The 17,890-nt window shown below is 35.5% G+C and overlaps 1 protein-coding gene across 3 annotated transcripts in view; it reads left to right on the forward strand.

Annotated features, from left to right (window-relative positions):
- Nucleotides 1-6,570, forward strand: part of LOC5568010 (dmX-like protein 2) — a 66,873-nt gene extending 60,303 nt beyond the window's left edge. For 2 of the 3 annotated variants that reach the window (XM_021855308.1, XM_021855310.1), the window contains 2 exons: nt 4,951-5,034; nt 5,138-6,570. In XM_021855308.1, the coding sequence (XP_021711000.1) occupies nt 4,951-5,034; nt 5,138-5,338 (285 nt within the window). In that variant the 3' untranslated portion in view covers nt 5,339-6,570. The remainder of the gene's footprint in view (nt 1-4,950; nt 5,035-5,137) is intronic. The other variant, XM_021855309.1, reaches the window with a different exon arrangement.
- The last annotated feature ends 11,320 nt before the right edge of the window (nt 6,571-17,890 follow it).

Raw genomic sequence — 17,890 nt, forward strand, 5'->3', positions numbered from 1 at the left:
TGACCTTGGTGTTTGGACAAACTTTTCCTACCACCATGAACGAACAGTGGTTTCTGAACGGCCGCTAATTTCCCTGTAAGTGGGCTTTCCAGATATTCCGCTTGTACGTAAAACGTATTAATGCATAAATATACTTTCTCAGAGAAACCCCTGGCCAAGAACACAGGGTTTGACGGTGCCAAAGTAGAAGGTGCGCCATAATAATACCCGTCTGTGAAACATATCACCTTCAATACTTTGGCACACCTCTAACGGTTCATGATTTATCATTAAACGGCTGCATTCAGGTGGAGGATCTCTTAGTATGTTTCGGCATATTATTAGGTCCTTTTCGACCGGAGGAACCGCCAGGGCTCAGTAGTTGCTTATAAACCAGTGCTGGTTGTTGATGGTTCAGTTCGTTTACACGAGCTGTATAATCCTTTGTACTAATCAGTAATGGTGGTTAAGTTTCAAAGCCAACGTGTGTTCAATCGTATTATAATGCAACATAAGAATGTGTGTTTGGTGAAACTCTGCGTTACACTCGTCGTTATAAAATTAGTGATCGTGAGGGTGCTAATAATGATGTTTGAAAAATGTATGATGATGAAAATTTGAAAATGGCATTGGAAGTGATTGTGATAGCTTTGTTAAATATACAAATAATAATTATATAAACCCTACTAGTTTAACAATGGCCATAATACATTTTGCAATCATTTCTCTGAAGATAAATATGAATGCGAGTGCAGAAGAATGGATCGAAGTGATTTTTTTTTTTACTGTAACTTTCTTGATCGTAGTGCTAAATCGTAGTTTGAATAGTAATGACTCTACAGCAACAAAAATAATGAAAATTTAAATTGAATATCTTTTAATTACTTAGTAATACTAACAGGTAGTAAATGGTAATAACAATGAATTTATATGAAAATGGTTTGATGTAATTTTGATGAATATTTGTAGCTGTGATAGAGAAAAGTGATACAATGGAAAGTATATCTGAAGTGTTTTACGAAAGTTGATGAGTGATAATCGGTGGTATCCGTGATAGTGTCGATAGTGAGTGATGAAATGAAATGGGGAATGAGGACCATTTAATAAAACTATATCGTTCTTCACTTTAACCACTCTAGTAGCATTTCAGGCTTTATCATAGTTTGATAGTAGTCTGAACTACTAGACGGAGAGGTTTAATTAAAACGTCCAACTCGCTTGAAAGTCACGATACAAGAGATCGAACCGTTGGGTTTATTCATTCTTCATACCTTACAGCTATAATTTCGAGTTCACTCACGTGATTGCTATAATAAAGTTCATTTGATATAATCTGAGGGTTTTGATCTTAAAGTCGAACATAACAATTCCGTGCAATACTTTTTGGGATAAAACTCAATTATTATGCTAATATTTGATAAGATTCTATAGAAGCATCATGAAACATATCTGTAGCAAGTAGTTCCGTAGAAAATTGCATAAAAAATTAAACATTTTCAATGTTAAAGAAATCGCGTTGGTTTGTGTCCTACAGTCTTAGCACAGACGCTAAGGAAATTAGAAGAATTGCGCCAACTTAGACGGGCCTCCACTAATTATTTTTTTACGCCGTGAAAAAAATGCCTTAGGGTGCCGGTGCCATTAGTGGACTACCTAAGCTATAAAAAATCATAACAAAACAACGAAAAGCCTTAACAGAGATCTTTTGGCCTTAACAGAAAGATTTCAACCTCTTCTATTTGGGAAAAATATAAAAAGAGTGATAAAACTATTTCTTCAACATAAAATCGCTTGAGCCACTATTGGTACACGTGTTCCAGTAGTTGCGCTAGTGCTCCAGTAGTAGACGTTCAGGAATGATACAAGGAATTTTAAACAAAATGGTAAATTTTTACATAGGTTTAACATTTTTCCCTTGGAACAGCAAATAAAATCTTTCGAATGAAGCATAAAGATCATCTCTAGGGCTTTTCTTCATTATTATACATCTATTTTAAAAACTGCTTCCATCCGTTGATCCACTACTGGAACACGACGGCAATAACTGGTGCAAGGGAGCAAATTTGTTGCATAAACCTAATTATTTATATAAAATAAAAAGCTGAAATTTGGCAAATCGACTAAACTAGAGATAATCTATCCACCAAAAATAGCACATGTCGTTTTTATCGAAAAATGTTCGTTTTATTCCATAGTCCAATCTACTGGTACATTACAACCATTGGTACGGGCACCCTATTTGCTTTTATTTGCGATTAAAACTTATTCTAAATCATAGTAGCATCAAATGGCATTAAAAGTTGCTGCAATATTAATGTATATTCCCATATATAAATAATTGTGTATGAAATGCGCGGAATTAGGCAATGCGCTGAATTAGGGCACTTTACGGTACAATAAAATTTGTTTGCGTGTTTGATTTCAATGCATCATCACTAGGGTGTGGCTTAGTTTTTAGAAACCTCAAAGATATTAAGATTTATAGGTGACACAAGCAACTTGAAGGTGTGTTTTCAAGTTTTTAAATATGATCTTCAGTGAAGTCTACATAACTTAGTTATTTTCCAACCAATTTTGAACCTTCAATAATGCTATTCAAAATAAAATTTATGAAAAGTTTGTAGAACATCAAATTTGTCTAAATCAAAACTATTCTTTAAAAAAGTAGTTTTTTTTTCAATTTTTACTTATTTTACTGTAAAATTCCACTATGTTTTACCATAAAGTGACCAGACGTCCCGGATTGTGCGGGACAGTCCCGGATTTAAGCATCCTGTCCCGCATTACGAAGCGTCCCGCAAAACGTCCCGGATTTGATCAGTTGACCACTTGTTGTCATTTTATCATCTGTATGACAGCCAACTTGTATTATAATTTCAAAATACACTTTCAAATGTTTGGTATAATTTATTATATAATATACAATATGTGACAATTTCTTATGAATATTGAGACAGATATACAAAACATAAAGCTTCCAAAGTAAATGTTAACTCGTACTAAAATTTGAAATGAGAGTCAATTATTTCAGTTCTTGAAAATCTGCACACAATTTCAACAAAAATTAAATGAATTTCAGGTTTCTAGAAATGGAATTTAAGAAACGAAGAAAGTCATGAGAATCTAAAGCAGACTAATAGTCCAAATATTTTATAGATTTTTTCATTTCAAAAGGATGATCATCTGTTCTGTTTTACTATTCAGTTATTCTAACTATTCAGTAATTTAACGTTTAACCAACATGCTTAAAAATATCAGTCCTGAAAATATATTCTTTGACAGAAATATCTTTAATTTACGAAAATCTTGCTCATTCAAACAAAAAATTGCCTACATCCGGACAAATGATGCGAAATGCTAAAATTTACTTTTGCAATTAAATGATCTTATTTCATGTCATTTGGCCGAAATTGAAAACAATAGTGAACTACAGTTAACATACATTTGTAATGGATTTCAAAGCTGAATTTCACAGTAGAACAGTTTATTCTGAAAGAAGTTTAAATCATCATTGATAAACAGCTCTTTAGTGTTAGTTCAAGAAACAGTCAATGCGGAACGAATTTATAAATGTAAGCAATTATTCACTTCTCTACTAGCAGTAATAGCTGCCAGCATAGGTTTTCGCATTGCGTTTGTAGTCAGCTTTCGACAGTTACTAAAACGGTTTACGACTTATTCGTCTTTCTGTAGCATCGATTTGCCTCAATCCTTCTGATAGTAATTAGTAAACTAAATAATTTCTAGCAATCACAAGTCTAGCTTCTTCTTTTCACAACAAACAGAGAAACAATTAGCTTCTTGACCCTAAGTGTTCAGTGAGTCGTTCGGTTCAATTTTTTAAATAATACTCTATAAACGTATCATAAGCCTTAGTTCTATTAACTATGCAAAATATTAAAATATGAAAGAACAGCCTACGATCAAAAGAAGTAAAAATCTTTTATAAAAATTAAGCTAGTGTAATGCAAACAATTATTATATCAGTATTACTAAAAAGAACTGCCGTTGATTCAAAGAAGATAAAATTCCCATTTAAAATATAAGCTCAATTATTGCCAATAGTAAGGAAACCGGTAAAAGTTGAAAGAATAGCCTATGTTTAAACAAGGAAATAATTCTTATGAAATTATCAAAAACTATGCAAACCCGAGCACACCGTTGGTAGCCCAGAGACGACCAACCATAAACTTGTCTTGACGTGAGTTCCCAAACTCGTCCTGAATGAACGGATAGTTTTATGTATTCTCTTGGAGCACTTATATAGCGACCCACCACATCATATAGATCGATAAGTTAACTGGTAGATCAGAGCCGTACTTATAAATCCTACACATCAGCGTTGAAAAAATTAAATCATTTTTTTTTTGTTCTTGATTCGGCCAAACGGCATTCGGCCAAACGACCAAATGGCCAGACACCCTTATTTCATAGTTCTAAGAAGGAGTTATTTTTTTAGTTTCAGGGGACCCACATTAAGTGAATAGGACTGATTTTATATCTTAAAATATGTTTCAATATGGTTATAGTTCCACCTCAGAGTCACATTTTAAATTTTTGTTTCTTTCAAAGTTATTTATAATTTGTTAAATGTTCCTTAAAAGTTACATTATATCTAATTAAATAGCTGACAATAGCTTAATTCATAATAAGCTTACAAAAAGTGATCCATATGCGCCCCGGTGAAAGGCACCAATAGAATAGACGAAATGGTTACACATAATTTAAATTAAAAAAATCTTATAAATTCCTTCTCAAAACATCAATAAATGAAGACCCACTTTTTGGCGATAGTATGAAGAGATAGAAACTTAACACCTTCTATGTGATATTTCAGGGTACATTCTAAGTATTATAATATTTGTCCCGGATTAGAGCAAAATATATCTGGTCACTTTATTTTACCATGACTTCATGAATACTCGACCGATTCTAAATATGTATAATCTTAATGTTTGAAAATACTTTCAGGCTCACGAAAACCCGATCAAATGTTTGGCCATTGATCCGCACGAGGAACATTTTGTAACAGGATCAGCCGACGGTGATATAAAGGTACGGTGATTATTAAAATCAATTGAAAAGTCTACAGTTTTAAGTCTTCATTAGATAAGTTTGCCACTTGAGCGTTTATAAAATTTCCCGATGAAAATTCTAGGTCTGGGGTCTTACGGTTCACACGCTGCTGTATACCTTCCAAGGTGAGCACGCGCGTAGCAGCTTCTTCAAACACATTGGCCAAGGTGTGACGCAGTTGCAGATCGACCAAGGTGGTCGCCTCTTTTCCTGTGGTGCTGATGGTTCCATGAAGGTTCGGCTCCTGCCGGACCGGGAATCAATTGTCCGTTCGCTGTATTAGTTAACTAGTCTAGTGAAGTCAGGAACAGATCGCTGATAACATTATTGATAAAAACCGATACTATACAGGACGTTGCGATAAAGTATAAAACAAAAAATAACTACACTGTGTTTAAAATTTACGAAGCGAAACCTCTCCTTGTAAGTGTTATTGTATTTGTAACGAACAATGAGAACTTCATATATCCATATTTATAAAAATAATAAAGCATCGAGTATTGAAAAGTTTTATCCTCAGAAAATTCACCATATTTTAAACACAATGGAGGACTATTCCAACTTTTTTTTTTCATCTAAATTGTTATCTAACAAATCTACCAATTAAGAAACTCTCAAGTTACACATTATTATTGTTCATGCTCTTTAAACCTATCGCTGTTGAAAATACTGATGGAGCGTCAAATATCTGACATCAGAAAAAAATCATTCTTACCGCTGACAATACCCAGATTAAGATGTATTAAATATTATTGAATAAAGGAAAATACCAAAAAATGAATAGGAAAATGGATAATAGGAACATATGTTGAAACAAATGAAATAATATAGTGGAATGCAAGCGTTTATCTAGAGAAGGTACGCAATAAAAAGTAGCTATCTATACAATGATATTCTTAAAAACGAAATTAAACCTTCTCACATTAGCTAACGCTTATTTGAAATAACGCCGATATTGTGGTTTGGTTTCTTAATATTCGCATTACACGAACTAAAATCATTGGGTGATATGCTGATTTCTTACTTTTATTTGCTTATTGCAGCGTTCGCTTAACATTTTCAATTCAATGGCTTGTGTGTTTCAATTGTCCATATAACTAAAATTTATCTCGTTGGCTTGACTTAACACTGTAATCAAAATCATTTTATTACTAAACTGTTGTTGACATGAATGATGAGTCAAATAACCCCCACAAGTATTCAAAACTAATACGACACAATCACACGCTGCACCTAAATACAGTTTAGCATCATATTAACACTTAAAATACACCATACACCTGTATTGAAGTAACTAAATCTGTTATATACAAAATCCACCTATTTACAATAAAACTATGTAATAACTGCTAGCGATTAACAAACAAAATATATTAACGAAGCATTATTTGGGAGCCGAAAGTGTGAACGTCACATGAAGGATATGTGCAAAATAGTTGAAAACAACAAACGAATAATGCGAAAAGTAAAATTTAGGGAAATTTTATTTATTTATGAATAAATGTTTATCGTTGATATGGTTTTCGTGCATTATTGGAGTGGAAAGAACTGTCATACGAAGCGTCAATAGGCTATCTACACAAGGAAGAATAAATGGGTACTAAATTTGTTATTGATTTGATTGAATTAAACTGCCGTGAATCGCAAGTCAGTCTCATCTTCATTTTCGTCGAAATTAATCTGAGTTCAGTTAGCAACATATCTTCCAATGATCTTTCAACTGCATTAATGAGACAACATTAGTTGTTCAGAAAAAATAGAAAAAAAAAACACCTAGTCCCATAACTAAAAGTAACCGCATATCAATCGGACTACTGATTCTGCACCGTGTAGCACATAAATGAGCCAAGTTCTAGTCATCATCATATTTTTCACAAAAAGATATCAGAGTAAAAAGCAATTTCTGAAAGTTTCATTGATATTGGAACATATTCAAATCTCCTGGAATTGTTTTGATTTTTTGTATGGAAAACGAGTTGTAAACTTCAAAGCCTATTTTCTCAATGCCTACTTTTTACAGATGGGACTGACTTGCGATTCACAGCAGTAAATGTTATAACAACTGCTCCGGAAATAACAAATCAGGGCCATTTTTGACACACACTCCCTCGTTTTTCATTTTCAGGAATAGTAGCCGGTATATTTTGAAAGACATGGTCAGTACTTGAATGTAAGTCTCTATCTTTAATGGAAATCCTTTAAAGTCTCTTTGTTAACCAAAATAGTCTTAAAGTCACGATTTTCCATTTTTAGTTGCTGTGAATCCTGGTGCAAAATCGTGAGTCTCCGAAGAAAACTTCGGAAAGTCTTACGAAACATTTTCCCAGGAATTTCCTCAAGGAAAATCTTTAGGAATCCTTCTAGAGAATTATCTAGAGATGTTCTCGAATTCTTCCAGGTACTGCAGCAGGCATCCTTGCAGAGATGAAAAATGGGATGGTTAGAATTTTTTCTCCAGATTATTCTGTAATTATCGGATAAGACAATCGGGAGCACCACAGAGACTCCCTGACTCAAAAACCTCAGAGTCGGCAGGCTCACCAAAAAAATCTAGGTCAGGAAGTTCTCGCACTTCATTTAGTCAACCACACAACTGCCCATAACTGCATATTTGTAACATTCGACAAAAGTAGGCATTGAGTAACTGGAACACCAAGTGTGCATTTTATGGCAGTATGGGAAGAAACTAAATTTTCTAAAAAATACCAGGAACTCAAAAGTGCTTATTTGAGGCTGAAATTTTGTACAGCGCATGTCGTATATGAGTGAATAGTCAGAAAATAATTCCGCTAGAAATTGCTTTGCTACCACATTACGAGGCTCATGCATAATCTCAATGTGACTGTTATGCGGTTACAATTACCAATGTGACAAAACAACTTGGTATTTTTTTTTCGAATTTTCTAGAACAAAATCACAGTTTTAGTAAGTTGATCGAATGTATATTGTGCTCTGCAAGATAAATCCACGTAATGCGATTATTTGAAAATGTCAGTATACCGTCGCAGTGATGATGAAAATCACCAAATGTTTCAGATTTAGCAAATCTGAAACATTTGTGTCCTTGAATGGCGAAAAAATCCAAGTCTACTTGAATTTTGACGTTGCGTTTGAATTGCGCGCATATCTTCTGCGCGTTACCGCCGCCGCTGGATGTGGATTTAATATAAGCGCCGCAATACATCATTTGTTGACTCTCCACGGTATTAACTCGAAAATGTCGAATGTGACTGATATGCAATTATGGGCAGAGAAGTTCTTTAAACAATTTATTGGCTGGCTAGCTTCACTCCCACTTTCTTAACCTAGTTTAACCTTATGTGGAGCTCCTCCTTCTTCTCCACCACGAAAAATCGCCGCGATTCCGTCGTTGAGTCGCTGCAATCACTCTTATATGAAACTATCTAGACCAACGCGACGAAAATCCCTGCGAATTCGCGCCTCCATGGCTTGGTCACTGTAATAAAACTGTGCATGCAGCGAAACATCAGCGAAATCGCGGCGATTGTTTGTCGCTGTGGCCGTAAAAACTCGCCTTCATTTGGGGGGGTCTTTATATGGAAGGCATATAATTTTGCACTACACTCAAAATAATCCATACGTCATTGTTACGTGAAAACATACGTGATTTTTTTCCATCGCACTTTCCACGTAGCTCTTACGTTAATCATAGGTAGCCCAGAATGAACGCATGAACTTTTGAACTTCGTCCATTCCACCGTCGCTAAACGTAAGAGCTACGTGGATTTTCCGGTAGCCTTTACGAAGCGTTTCAATAGGACCTAGATGGTTTTGCATTAAATTTAACTGTAATAAAGACCAATCTTATTTCTAATAGGCTTTGGAAGAAAACTAATTCCCAATGTGAACAAACTTAAAAGATTGTGATATTTTTATTGTCAATCTGAGCATTTTGAATCCTGTTTCCCCAATTTTGTGAGTTTGGTCTGCCTTGTTGTAGGCTTCGCGTGCTAAAATTGATAGAGGTTAAAAATCACGTATAAAATATGAAGTAAAGCAGGGATTCTTCGGTATTCAAAGCATATTTACATTGAAATCAATCTTACACAATGTTTAAAGCAGCAGCAGCTTCTGAAGTTCTTCAAAAATCAAGCGGGCGCCATCTTAGGATTTGAGCTCAACACCGAATGTACGTACACTATGCAAATGTCAAAATGAACTCAGACACCTACGTGAATTCCACGTGAGCGCTATAGGTAAGCTCAGTAAACATTACCGAGTCACTATTTGGTGGTTATGAATGGTTTAGTGATCTTTATCTTAGTCAGGTGAAGTGGAGTTAAAATGAATTTGGAATGATCTACGTGATTTTTCACGTAGCAATGACGTTTGGATTTTTTTGAGTGTAGAATTGCATATAAGATATATCGAAGAACAAAATCATCGACTATAAGTTATATGCAATCCATATAGTGTGCTTTTTGGGAGGGCTTGTTATAATTATATGCGATGAATATAATTTTCACCAGAGGAGAGATGTTAAGGAACATATATGCTTTTACAATAAAGACCAATGAACAAAATAAGTTTGTCGTATATGGAATCCCTATAATTTCCATTATACTTTTCATATAATTTCATATGAATGAATGTAATACTACTATAATGAAAACAACAATATCAAAACTTTGTATAAGGTTTTTGTAATTATTATAATATAACAAAAAAAACAATTTTTCTCAGCAATTGAATACTTTAAATCATTGCGGGAGCTTTGTGCAAATTGCAAAATGGTCTTTAGGTGCCTCGTCGGTTAATGTTATTTATGTCGTTTTCGTTTTTAGGAACTGGGATGGTGATCAACACATAAACAAACAAACGTCAAGCAAACTGTAGCCAGGTAGATGAATCTATAGAATATATTGCATAGAATAAAAGTTGTTATTTTAAATGAAAGTTTTAGTTGCAGCGGTTCACTTACCAAAAAATCGAATGTAAAACACACTCTTTGTCTCTCACTATTATTGTTTGCAATATTTCAGTAGCTGAGATGCAAACATATGTATAATACCATAATACTACAGTCATCTCTCCTTTACTCGATATTGAAGGGACCATCGAGTTAGGGAGGTATCGAGTTACAGAACACAAAAGCAGTGCAACTGAGATCCAAGGGACCATCGAGTTAGCCAACTATTCTTGTCATAGTCATATGAGAGACATATACTTTTGCACTATTGGAATTTCATATGAATCTTATCATAGGGAGGAAATGACAGTCTTGAACTATTTGCATATAACTTGCACTTCGGTCAAGCATGGCATTATTGTTTGAAATGCATGTTCTGTTTACAAGTGGGCTACGCATATCGTCTACATATGCGTCTAAAATGAAAATCAATGGACATAAGTAACTTGTTTTATATGCGATCTAGATACATTTCATTATTATTTTCAATGATGATTTCAATTATTAAAATAAAATACGGAAACAAATAGGGGAACATGGTCCAATTCGGACCTAGTAACAGTTTTTTGACCATATCTTTTCAGCATGATGAACGGCATGAAAAGTTTTATGTTTGCGTTAAAGCCTGATTTAGCGCGCACACTTTTCTCTCAAAGAGTTTTGTGATATCTCCTACCAGGACATGACTAGACATGTTTGAACAAAATTCTCCAGAAGGTCCGTATTGGACCAACCCTGTTCCAATTCGGACCCCCCATGTTCTAATTCGGACCATCCTAAGTTTTATCGTTTTCGCTATGCTAGTTATAAAATATAACCACAGACAAACAGACGTAACAACAAATCCAGATCAAAATCATAGTCACGATGACATGTACGCCCAATGCTAAAATCGGTGTGTTTGGCCGATGGACCAACAGATGGCGGTAGTGTGTAAATGTCAAACGCGAACAAAAACGATGCGAGCGCTGCGGGTGATGGATTGGCCACCTACCATATATATGAATCGGCCGTTAAAAAGGTGGTCGATGGACATCGGCGAGAGTGTGACGTCTGTGATATAACTTTGATTGGTTTGGTATCGAAGCTAAGAAAAAGTTCAATACGCTCAAGTATAAAACATTAACTAAATGCGTGAAAAATTTCAATTTCATTCGAGTCAGAACTAGCTCAAGTAGAATGTGAATTTCTTAAAAAAAGAAAAACGGGGGTGAAATCTTTAACTGCTCCAAAATTAAGTACAGTCAACTCTCCCTAACTCGATTTCAAATGGACCATCGTGTATAGGAGATATCGAGATAAAGAACACATTTTTTTGGGTTTTTTTATTGTTTTGACAAAAAAAGGTAGGTGTACCAGTTATGGACATAATGGTTCCCTATTTCGCTATAGGGGATGATTTGATTATCTTCAATTTTTTTATCATTCTGTGTGTTTAAGTAGTTCGATATCAAGTATATCTTGATAATAAATCTTCGAGCTGTTTAGTAGAATACCTCTAAGTAGATGAAAAAACCGAATTTAGTACTATACCATTTAATTCCACTAGAGTTTGTATCCTTTGACAGATACGCGTATTTCGACCTCAACTGTAAGGCCGTCTTCAGTGTCGTGTACTAGACTCGACTCGAGTATATCTTGATGTTGGAACATTCAAAAATATTAGAAATATGGAACTTTCCGAGAAAACACATATGGCCAGATAGGGCCTGGTACACTCCCTACATTTAAAAAAGCAATTTCAAACTTTGCATTAAAATATCGGGTTAAAAAGGTGAACTTGTACGGAAAACTGAAAGAGACAGCATCAAGTATCGGGACATCAAGTTTGAGAAGTATTGGCTTACATTTTAGGGTCGAAGTACGCTATATTAAAGTAATTATAAAACGAATCTAAATTTCAAATTTTTAAGCTCAAAACACATTATATCGAATAAAGAAAAGTTGACTGTATTGTTTCCAGCACTCGTAAACGTATCGTTTTGTCAAACTATTTGGGGAAGCTGTACCCAAAACAGGATGGAGATGCTTTTCAAGTAGGTGGTTTATGGATTTTTTTTATTTTTTGATAGGCTACCGTATTTCTTAGTTTTTTTCGATGACTTTTTCTTGACCGCAACAGAAACAAAAGACATCATCGATGAATATAACAACTTCTGTGATTTTCTATCATGCCGAGAAGACTTTCACGGGTGGAGCTCTTGGAATAGAATGAATGCTCGTTAAAAATCAAGAGGTCCATATTGGACCATATCAAAAGGTCCGGATTAGACCAACAAATATTTTGTGATTTTCAAATTAGTTGAGCACAAACAGTGCATAGATATATCAAAACCATATGATCAGATGAAAGTTTAGGCTTGAGGGATTCGATTATAAAATAACACAGAAATATTGAAGATTTGTTGTTGCTTACAGAAGCTTGGAAATATTGCTAACTGACAGCACACTAGTGCACTTCAAAACAACAAACTAATATAAAAATCGAACACATTAACTGAAAGGCGTATAACTCAGTCTGTACTGCATATATGACGCGCATATAACTTCAACAATATCGTAGCTTTGTTATATTTATATGGTTGCAGTTACACCCAATTTGTTTAGCATGTTAAATATAGTGGATGCAAACGAAAGTGTCGTTCAGAGAGTTAATCGTATCCAGCCTTTTACGAGCGCTAATGGCTGCCGCAAAAAGGCTCACTTTCTGGTAGGGATTAAACGATTTGACGTTTAGCTTGGGTCCGTTCAATAGAAAACGACCCAAGCCAAACGTCAAATCGACATGTCCCTACCAGAAAGCGAGTCTGTTTGCGGCAGCCATTAGCGCTTTTAAAAACCTGGATATGATTTTTCTAATAAAATAGGCTTAAGAATTCATTTCAGTGTAGGCTTACGGCAATGAAGCTGCTTTATATGAGCAATGATATAATGCTCCATGGTTACTTGGGCATCCCACGCTCTCCAGGTCCTGGTGCACCTGGTCAATCCACCTAGCTCGCTGCGCCCCTGCGGGGGAATATTTCTTGACCGCAGTTTCTTCTGGAGCCCATAGTAGGCACGACTTCCGCTGATGATGCGCCTTCGTATTTCCCAACTAACGTTGTTGTCAGCTGTCAACAAGGATCCGATCGTCCACCACCTCGAAGGTATCCCCGTCTATCGTGACCCTGCTTCCTAGGTGGGCCCTGTCGCGCTCAGTTCCGCCTACCAGCATGTACCTACTTTGTTTTCGACGCATTCACCATTAGCCCGACTCTTGTTGCTTCGCGTTTAAGGCGGGTGAACAAATCTGCCACCGTTTCAAAGTAGTTGTTCCCAGTTAATCTTCCAGTAATTTCCATATGAATAGCTTCATGAATTCATCCAATGCTCATGAACTGCTCAAATTCCTCCAGAGATTAGTACAGCAAATATATAAAAAACTCTTCCAGGAATTTCTGAAAAATTTTCACCAAGGATTTTTCATTAGGTTACTTCCGGAAATGTTCAACATGTTCAACACTTTATAGGGAGTCGATGCCGGTAACGGACCCTTTGCGTATTATGGACCCCCTACAGAAAAACATCAAATTAACGCTCAAAGCGATTTTTTTCCCATGAAAATCCACCGGGGGAACTTAAATTGCATTGTTAGTCAGCAGTTTCAGACAAAATATTTGGTTTGAGACGCATAAATACAGGTATTTGAACAGTTTTGTAAATGAAACCACACAAGAGGGTCCATAATACGCATTTCCAGGTGGATCCATAATAGGCACGTCGGCAGTGAGCCGGATTATATGGGAATCAAATGTAGGGTCCATAATAGGAAACGTCCCTCCCGGGGTCCATAATAGGCATTCGGGCAACAGTTTTCCAAATGTATATTTCGCTGAAAAATTCGAATGATTTTGTATGTTTCATAGGCGTACTATGAAGTACAGACATTGAACTTGTTTGAACTTGTTGTAAGACTCCACAAAACGTATACGTTATATATATATATATATATATATATATATATATATATATATATATATATATATATATATATATATATATATATATATATATATATATATATATATATATATATATATATATCAACACCTGCGTCGCTTCGTTCTTCTTTCCACACTCATTCGTTTCGTACCTGATTGAAAGCAGCGAACAAGAAAGGTGAAATGAAACAGTAAGAACTCCGTTTCATTTGATTTCATTGAAATCTATCAAAATGTCTCAAATTGAATTTCACCTATTTTTTGCAATAGTAATGTATGTAACTTGTTAGGTATTGCGGCGCTCATTTTAAATCCACATCCAGCAGCGGCGGTAGCGCGCAGAAGATATGCGCGCAATTCAATCGCAACGTCAAAATTCAAGTAGGCTTGGATTTTTTCATTCTTCAAGGACGCAAATGTTTCAAGTTTACTAAATCTGAAACATTTGGTGATTTTCATTGACACTGCGACGGTATATCGACATTTTCAGATAATCGCATTACGTGGATTTATCTTGCAGAGCACAATAATAAATTAGGATAGAGAAACTATGCGGGCCTTCGCATTTGAATTAAACTAGAGACTACCGATTGAAAGACCAGCTCTCTGCGGTGAGGCTCTGATTAAGGCTTGGGAACTGTGACTACTATTTACCATAGTTCATTTCTGCTAGTGAACCAAAACACAAAGCAGTAGCAGCATCAATACCATCAGGCGTTGCGCTGCCAACGGTTCACACACTGCTTGAATGTTTTTGTCTCTTCACTATGATCGTTTTCGGGCAGCCATCTCGAGGTGAATGATTGAAAAAAATGTTAAATAATTCAATCGCTAATATTTCGCTTGTGTTTTCAACTAATTGAAATCTATTAACGCTAACAGCAAGAGCACAATCATTCCGTTGCGATACATATAAACAAGTTCAATTTCATGCTGCCTTTATCGAGCAAAAATGCAAAACTCCGAAAACCGGAAATATCGTGTCACCACCGTGCTCGAGTCATTTCGCAGAGGCCTATTCACAAGACGTTTCAAAACAGCTGATCGGTAAGCTCTTTGACAGTTCTTCTATGGAGATGACAGTCCAGTGCTAGAACCGGCCCTCCACCGATGTAAACAAATGCATAGACGGACCTGTCACATGAAAAGGCCTATTCGGGTTTGAAAAAAATGTTGGGAAGAAGAAGATTACAGTTTTGAAGAGCCGTGACATTTTTTTGTTTTGAACAGTCATGGTTTGTTTTGGATGTTGGTTCAAAATAGAAGTTCCAAATAAATTGTATTTCAGTGGTGAATAAGAAAAGCAATTCGTGTGTCAAAAAAAAAAATATCAAGTCGTGTGCAAGCGTTTTTTGTTAAAAATGGAGGATATTCGGCTAGTTGGAAAATATCTACCTTTGTTCCCCGAATTTGCAAATTTGCCGACATACAGTGAAGTATTCCGGAAATTCATGTTTCATTTGCGAGCAGAGAAGCAAAAGCCTAGAGCTAGCGCCCAGTTAACAACACAAGCTTTGAAGACATCATGGAACAAAAAGCGTTTGAACCATTTGATCGACGACGTGACAGTGGAAAAAAAAATCTTGCGATACTATGAAACTTGGAAAAGCTTGCAGAAGCACATACTAAGGATGTCGGTGAAAGAAACTGAAAAGAGAAATGAATTCTCTCATTCATTGCGGAACCTTTTCGACATCGCGAAGAAGTATAAATCAAAAACTAAAGAGGAGAAAAAAGCATCTCAGTATTTGCAAGAACAACGAGAACAATCCACTCTTCCAACAACAACTGAGACTGATCCAACGGAAACTATCTCATATAGTGATTTTGAGGAGGAAGCTAATCTACAGGCAACAGAAGAGACTAATCCGCCAACTAGTGAGCAGAAAGAAGCAAGTCTACAGCAAAAGAAAACATTGACTGGTAGTGATTTTGAGTCCTCATCTCAAACCCAGAGTGAGTCCTTTACTTCGATCGGTACTATCGGCGATGATTTACAGATACCAGGTAAGTGTGAATTGAATACATTGCAAATATGTTTTAAAAGGTTTCATGGATTCTAATATTGTCTTCTAGGTCCTTCAAAATCATCTTCAACTCCTAAACCACAATTAAAAAACGTTATTACTGTCGATGTGGCTGCTGCTTTGGATCGCTGCAAAGTGAGTGATCGAAATGCGGTATTTCTAATTTCATCTATAGCGAAATCTTTGGGGCACGACGTTTCATCATTATTGTTGAACAAGGAGTCCATTAGATATTCAAGAAAAAAAAATCGTGAGCAAAGGGACCATGAGCTAAGAGCAACATTTAAGCCACAGGTTAAATTAACAGTTCACTGAAATTCAAAGCTGCTTCCTAGTATATTGTCGTCTAAAGCCATCCACAAAACTGAACAATTGGCAATTAGTCGAAGAACATCGAAAAATGTATAAAAGTCCAAACAAATCAGATATAATTTAGGAAATATATGCGATGTAATGTACCAAAAACAACCAACATGATATTTTTTTAATATCACAACTCCTTTCCTCTCCCTTTCGTTGCTTAACTTATTGCTACTACAACCATTGCAAAATCTAACAGTTCCCCATCTTAAGGGCCACGGGGTTACAGTTCAGAGCCTTCTCACCAATCACTCTGATTTTTTTATCTGAGCTTGCACAGATGGTGCAAAACTGAATTGGAAAGGTCACTGAGGCTCAATGCTTGATCTCTGAGATGAGTGCATCTGAAATATGAACTAGAGGCGCATGAATTCAGAGGAATACAAGCCTCTCTAAACAAAAATGAAGACAATGGCCTACGATTATAAAAGAGGTGCTAAGAAAAATGATCAAATTCAAAATTTCTTGATTTTTTTTTTTTATTTTCGGCAAACACCAAGGAAAAATAAGTGAGCCACCCTAATAAAATATCACGAATCTAATAAAGGAAATGCCCTACGATGATAAAAGAAATGATAAAATACTATTGTTTTTAATATCCCATTCAAATTATGATTTTTCGACAGAAAGGCCCACCCTAATGGAAAAAAAGTGAACCACCCTAATAAAATACCACATATTTAATGTAGAAAATGGCTTACGATAATGTGAGAGATGTTCCAATACTATTGTTTTCAATATTCAATTAAAATTCTATTTTTTTTAACAAAAAGGACCACCCCAATGGAAAGTAAATGAACCACCCTAATGAAATATCACATATAATATGCTTTCAGTGGCCAACAATGATATAGGATATGTTTCAATATTGTATTTTTTGGTTAAATCCAGAATGCGATCGCAGCTCAGTTTGGAGCTGCGAACTTATTTACACAGTGAGAGAAAATTGCACAGAACAAAGTATAAAAACTCTTCTGATTTCTTACACAACTAGCAGCAAAATATATGAGAATTCACATTGCTTATTAATAATCATTGCCAAATTAGAGTAATGCTTATTAGAATTGATGAAAATAAAACTGTTTTCAATCAAATTTCGACATGCGAAATATCAATTTCACAAGCTGTAGAACATTTCATTGAAGTTCGTCAGTAATGACTAAGTGTGTAAGAGGTCAGTTTAGCCGTTTATTTATTGGCTTCGCAGCACCAAACCGTATTCGCGCCTGCTCATGAGATGCGAAGATTTCAGGATGCGAAGCTAATGTCAAAGTCGAAACTATGGGACGGCGGCTGTATTATTATTATTATTCAGGCTGAATTCTAGAAGGTATCTCGAACGAAATTCATTGAGGAATTCTTTAGGAAAACCGGTAACAAATCAATAAATGAATTGCTAATGTTCGGACCCTCGTCTTGATTTCCAGAGATTTGAAAAAAAAATCATATCAAGTGCCGAGAATTCCAATAGCGTTTAAAATCAATTTTGAGAATTTAATACAGTAAGGAGTTATACAATAAGGGTCATAATCTCA

This window comes from Aedes aegypti, chromosome 3, assembly GCF_002204515.2.
Source record: "Aedes aegypti strain LVP_AGWG chromosome 3, AaegL5.0 Primary Assembly, whole genome shotgun sequence".
NCBI classification, from domain to species: Eukaryota; Metazoa; Arthropoda; class Insecta; order Diptera; family Culicidae; genus Aedes; species Aedes aegypti.